General features: G+C 36.8%; 1 protein-coding gene across 1 annotated transcript; it reads left to right on the top strand.

Moving 5' to 3' along the window:
• Positions 1–1,373: 1,373 nt before the first annotated feature.
• Positions 1,374–2,069, top strand: LOC125220581 (secreted RxLR effector protein 161-like). The gene has a single exon (XM_048122737.1). It carries the CDS (start codon positions 1,374–1,376, stop codon positions 2,067–2,069), a length of 696 nt encoding a protein of 231 aa, XP_047978694.1.
• Positions 2,070–6,917: the final 4,848 nt, after the last annotated feature.

The raw sequence follows: 6,917 nt of genomic DNA, 5'->3' as shown, positions 1-6,917 counted from the left end.
AACAAACTAGAGGATATGAATTCTACTACCCTGGAGATCACAAGGTGATAATCTCTAGGAATGTGACGTTTCTTGAAGACAATTATGTCTTAAAGGAACAAGGTCACAACATTGTAGATCTTGAAGAAATTCAAGAACCACAAGATAACATTGAGGATGAGGTATTGTCAAATGGTTTGAACAATAACTCAGTGGGAGTTTTTGATGATCTATTGGGAGGGGAAATTACTATTAGAGGAGACCTTAGAGGGACTCTCGAAGAACCTCCTCAAGACAATGAGATGCATCAAAGACAAGATGATGCAATAGTTGCATCACCTCCACCTCAAGAAGATCATAGTGATATTCCTGAACCTTCTCACATACAGAATGAACAGCCTGAACCAGAGCAAAACCAACTCAATAGGCCTAGAAGGACTCGTCGTCCACCTGAGAGACTGAATCTAATGGTTGAGAACCAAGATGATGAAGTTGATTTAGATGACGATGAGCCTAAGACCTATACCGAGGCGGTGTCAGACACCGATCGAGAGAAGTGGCTTGAAGCCTTGATATCTGAAATGGACTCGATGTACTTCAACTTAGTCTGGGAACTAGTTGACTTGCCAGATGGGGTTTACCCTATAGGCTGCAAATGGATCTTCAAAAAGAAGAGAGATGCAGATGGCAAAGTACAAACCTACAAGGCTAGGTTAGTGGCAAAGGGTTATAGTCAGCGCGAAGGCATTGACTATGATGAAACCTTTTCGCCAGTTGCTAAGATCAAGTCCATTAGGATATTACTTGCAATTGCTGCATACTACAATTTTGATATTTGGCAAATGGATGTCAAAACCGCATTTCTCAATGGAGAATTAGAAGGCGATGTCTATATGACACAACCTGAAGGTTTTGTATCGAAAGAAAGGCCGAATGCAGTGTGCAAGCTAAAGAAGTCCATTTATGGACTTAAGCAAGCTTCGAGGAGTTGGAATATTTGTTTTGACAGAACAATCAAATCGTTTGGTTTTGTCAGAAGCAAAGAGGATCCATGTGTTTATAGTAAACGCGAAAATGGAAACGTCGTATACCTTATCATATATGTTGATGACATCTTGATTATGGGAAGCGATCGTTCCATGATGCAATCCGTGAAAGAGTGGTTGTCTAGATCCTTTATGATGAAGGATCTGGGTGATGCTTCCTATATCCTTGGAATTAAGATCTATCGAGATAGACCAAATAGGATGTTGGGATTATCACAATCCACTTACATAGACAAGTTGTTAAGGCGCTTCTCAATGGAGAATTCTAAGAAAGGTTTTCTTCCTATGGGACATGGCATTGTATTGTCAAAGAAGGATTGTCCTTCTAATGACAAAGAAAGAGACAACATGAAGAGGATCCCATATGCTTCGGCTATAGGATCTATTATGTATGCCATGATATCTACTAGGCCAGATGTGGCCTATGCGCTTAGCATGACAGGCAGATTTCAGCAAAATCCCGGTGAGGAACATTGGAAAACTGTTAAGACTATTCTTAAGTACCTTAGAAGGACTAAAGAATATTTCTTAGTCTATGGTGGACAACCAGAGTTATCAGTTACTGGGTATACTGATGCTAGTTTCCAAACAGACCATGACGACTATAAGTCTCAGTCTGGATATGTTTTTATCCTCAATGGTGGAGCAGTGAGTTGGAATAGTTCCAAACAAGGTACAACTGCCGATTCCACCACCGAAGCCGAGTATATTGCTGCATCTGAAGCTGCCAAAGAAGCTGTTGCTTTGTTAGAGTTCGTTAAGGAACTGGGTGTCGTTCCGAGTGCCAGTAGTGCAATACCTTTGTACTGTGACAACACTGGTGCTGTTGCGCAAGCAAAAGAACCCAGAGCTACGAACAGGAACAAGCATGTTCCTAGAAGATATCATCTGATCAGAGAAATAATTGAAAGAGGCGACATAAAATTAGAAAGAGTACCCACTGATGATAATTTAGCTGATCCTTTCACTAAACCGTTATGTATAGCAAAACACAACAAGCACTTTGAGAGCTTAGGTGTTAAGCATGTTGGTAGATGGCTTTGAATCAGTGGGAGTTAAAGTTTTATATGTCTTAGAAACATTTTGTGTTGAGACAATATTACTTGATCACATTCTATGAAAATTTAATTTTCTATGGGTTTTGTGCACTTATTGGAATAATTGTTTTAAATGTTTGTCTTTATTCTAAATATTTGTTCCCTTGAATTATGACTGTCGTTAATGGTGTGAGACATTAATGATATAGTATAATTCTAAAATAGCCCTAACCAATGATCATCAAGAATGGGATATTGATGATATGTTATAGGTTAGCATGGGGTTTGCATCACATTCTTCGAGAATGTAGTTGTTCTCACAACTATGAGATATCAGATACTCGTGATGGACACATGGTATACTTTGGAGAGTATTGGTATACCCTACTATTAAACTGTTTTGTTAAGTGTCTACAGTTTATTAGTGCATGAAGTATGTAATAGTCCTTGGATCTGAGGTCATTACACATTTTGTTTGTTGAGTGGTGTGCTTTGATCTTGTCCAACGCTTTGCCTCCCAAAGGAGGATTGAGACACGGACCTGTGTTGGGTATATCATAAGATAAATGAAAATGGTAGTTGAGCCAAGAATGAGATTCATTCCTCGATTAGAATTTCGAGAGAACACTCAAATTCTCTATATTACTTGACCATTAAGTCATTGGCCAATGCAAAGATATATTCGATTAAAGTAATTGAATATGATCGAATGGGTCATTTAATAAAGATGAGATAAAGTGATTGAGCTATTTGGATGACACATAGCAAATCTTAGGCTCAATCGGGTGGTTCGTGAATGAAAGGATATTACTATAAACTTTATGTAAAGGCTTGTTTACCGAATTCACGTAAACGTCCTTCATATATCGAGCTACGCTGCCAACGCAGTCTAGGAGTTTTGTGCAGACTTCGATTAGATCGTCGTCGATAATGAGGGCCTAAAGGGTCACACTATAAGTGTATTTTGATCCGCTCAAGGGTACAAAGTTGGAACTGCGTATTATATCTAATGCTAGTCCAAGTGGGAGATTGAAAGGAAATGGGCTAGAATTAGATTAATATGGATTAATTAATTATAGTTGGGCTATAATTATAATTAGTCCATAAGCCCAACAATCATGAAACCCTAGTGACTCTTCATCTATATAATGGTTATTTATTCTCCATTGTGGGACATGAGAAATAGCGTAACATTAGAGAGAAAATACGTAAAGCTTTGTAGAGAGAATTCCTAGCATTCTTCTACGGAGCAATTGTACCGGGATAGTTCCTGCATCGGATTGGATTGCACGTGGACCTCGATAGTAGTGGATTCAACTTGCAGGATTCAATCGCAGAAGAAAACAACACAACAAGTAAGATTTAGTTCCGTTGTGTTTTACATGCTCAACTTGCAATATGATTATGAATCTAGATCTGTTATTCTTGTATGCAATTTCCGCTGCGCTCATTAGATGAATACAAGAATTTGTACGCTTCCATCATTCTCTATAAATATAGATATACAACCAACAATTTAAATTTTAGAACAACTTGCGTCACAAAAACGATTTCTTTTATTTTTCGTATTATATCAATGCATTTTTATTTTTTAATGGTTTCTATATAGATGTGGTATAGCCAAAACTAAGTCGACGTATGCCCAGAAACAATTTTCTGTATAATTTGTCAAATTTGTTGTGGTGCCTCACAGCCAATTTGTTGTAGATCACATCTTAATTTCTGTATCTGATTATTAGTATTCCAACTAAATATTGGTAGTTTTTCACAAATTCCCCTTACCGCTTGCTGAAAATTTTCTGATCCTTTTATATATTTTCTTGGGTTTTTGGCTTTTTAAATCAAAACATTTCCCCGAATTCCGGTTTTTCCCATGAACTATGAGACTTGTTTTTAAAACCACGAACTTCCATTTCGTTAGAATTTTCCCAACCCAACCCGAATAACACATTTCTGGTAGAGAAGTTGTCGAAAAAATGACATGGACGCCGGATATAGGACCCTAAAACGACGTCGTTTTACGACTCAATCACATTTAAACATTACCCAACTCACCTAAAATCGAATTCAGCCAGCCAATTAAACCCTAAAATTGAATTCCGGCATCTTCGTTCATCCGCTCACTTCGAAATCAGGCGTCTTCGTTCTATCTCAGGTAGGTGAGGAGGTTGCTTTTGGGCGTCCTCGTTTTGGGCATGCCGGCTGCGGATGTCCTGGCAGTGGGCGACCTGGCCGTTAATGACAAATAGGATTAAAATTGGCACGTAAACAACCCGGGTTTCGCCGTTGACCCGCCAGGGAAAAATCCTAACGAAATGAAAGTTCGTGGTTTTAAAAACAAATCTCATAGTTCATGGGAAAAACCGGAATTCGGGGAAAGGTTTTGGTTTAAAAAGCCAAAAACCCTATTTTCTTGATGTGATGACCTTCACATCTATAACTATTGCCGATATAAGTTGATTTTATGAATTCCTCACATCTTGTGATAGTTAACTAATGAAAAATAAATAAAAATACCATTCTCAATTCCTTACATTTTCCCCTCACTTAGCTGTGTGTTAGTGCTTCCGCAAAAGCTTAGAAGATTTTTTTAAGATATTCGTCTATCTATTTCTTGCTCTGATTAGTGTGGAGCTCTTCACGCTTTGGGATATCAAGTTGTCAGTTAAATCTGATTCCATAATTGAATTTACACTGGGTAATAAAATAGAGAGATACAACCTATGATTGTCACATGATTTGGCGTTACTCGATTTTTTCAATTAAGAGGAGGATGGTTGGTATTTAGTAAATTTGCCCAGAGCTAGTAAAACTAGACAAGAAGCTCAAACCTCCAAACACTAGGCATGGTTTCGCCCTAAAGTTGCATTGAGGAAATTTTAGGCAAGGCTCGTAATTTGAAGAAACTGGGCATTCATGGGAGACTATCCTTGTTTTTCGATGGAAAGGAAGGATCGTTCGAATGTGTAGGAAGACTGACTTATCGTGAAAAGCTGATGCTACTCCTATTAAATAAACCTTCAGAAGGTCGAGGGCACAACCTTCCCCAACCTATAAATTTTCTCCGAGATTAAATGACAAACGTCTAACAACAAACAAAATCTAAATTTTTTTGACAAGGTCCAATTAAATGAAATGAGCAAATATCCATGATCATGCTGCATGAATTGATTTCATTAATTTCAACTGCCTTTTCCAAGTAGTCTCCTTGTAATCTAGCTACCACAATCTTGTGCACCTTGTCTGAACTGAACTGTGGCAATGCATGATATATATTACTTTCAAGCTTATCAGACATAAACACGAAACAAATTAAGACACGTTGAGGAATGAGTTGCTGAATATACCCAATGCTCAAAGTGCATCCGATACCTTATATATGAGATAAACTGTAAACATTGTTGTTGGATGTGATGTTATGATGAATCAATTCATTGTCATGAATGTAGCTTAATTCATTTGCAATCCCAACAACAATTTTATGTTCACACACATCAACATAATTCCTCTTTCCCATTAAAGACGACTCACTTTCCTTTTTGGTTTGTTTTTATTCGTACATCAAATATAGTTCACATTTGCTATTTCAGTTCGTCTACAAAATATTGTCTATATTTACTTTTTTCCATTTTTGTTTAGTGGACCTCACTTTTCAGCAACTCATTACACTTAGTCCATGAAAATTAGTTCTATTTCTCAACTACATGAGTTTTAATGGAAAATTGGTAAAGTAAAAGAAAAAAAGAAAAAGTGAGTAAAGTATGTGAGAGAGGAGAAAAAGTAAAAGTAAGAAGGAGTATAAATGAGTAAGTATAAGAAAAGGTTTTAATTTTTGAAATGAGATTATTTTTTGTTGACACCCGAAATTGCAAAATAAGACTAATTCTCATGGACGGAGGGAGTATATTAAGGTGAAACCTACATTTTCACTAAATATTTTCATAATCTCTTCTTCAAATTCTTAGTCGAACCGAGCTGAATGTGAACAATATTTGGTGGACGGAAGGAGTATTCTGTAATTTTTTTTAAACTTGCAAATCAATTTCTGTTATAGCCCAATCCATTAACCTGCAAAAGAATCCTTAAGCCCATTAAAATAAGGCTGTGATTTCATTTTTCAACGCCCTCCCTCTTTCAAGCGCCGCGCCGCCCTCGCCACCGCAGAGCCTCCGTCAAATCCTAAATTTCTTCACCTTAGCCGCTTCTTATTCTTCACTACGGTATTTCTCTCTGATTTTTACAAATTATTTATGGACAAACAACTTTAATATTTTTAGCTCCAAACATTATTATTCCAAACATCTTCTACAGCTATGATTTGATGCAGAGATAAGCCAAAAAAACACCACAATATTACTTTAGATAAGCTGCAGAGATTAAATCTCTGTCTACTATATTTTGTTGATTCCTTGAATTTCGTAGATTTTAGTTCTATATGTTGAATTCTTATTTATTTCGCATTTATAGGAGTGGTGTGCTTAGGGCTGGGGAATTATACCGAAATACCGGAATACCGGACTTACCGTACTGAAAAAATACCGAAAATACCGTCTTTTCGGTATACCGTAGTTTCGGTACGGTATGATACCTTACCGATAGAGATCGGTACGGTAACGGTATAAGATTTCCCATACCGCGGTATACCGCGGTATACCGAAGATTCGGTATATACCGATGCTTCGGTATACCGTGGTATACCGGTATACCGATTGATATAAATAATATATAAATATATATTTATATATGTTATATTTAAACTAAATTTTTAAAAATAAGAATTTTTATTATACAAAAAATAAAAGAATCAAAATTGGGAACCCTATTTTTTGAAGTAGTTGAAAACTGGATTTTTTTT

This window comes from Salvia hispanica, chromosome 4, assembly GCF_023119035.1.
Source record: "Salvia hispanica cultivar TCC Black 2014 chromosome 4, UniMelb_Shisp_WGS_1.0, whole genome shotgun sequence".
Lineage (NCBI taxonomy): Eukaryota > Viridiplantae > Streptophyta > Magnoliopsida > Lamiales > Lamiaceae > Salvia > Salvia hispanica.
Note: the sequence above shows the minus strand (reverse complement) of the source record. Positions and strands in the feature narration are given on the sequence as shown.

Coding starts and splice junctions, on each gene's coding strand:
- LOC125220581 (XM_048122737.1), top strand. CDS start 1,374: ATGAAGAGGATCCCATATGCTTCGGCTATAGGATCTATTATGTATGCC.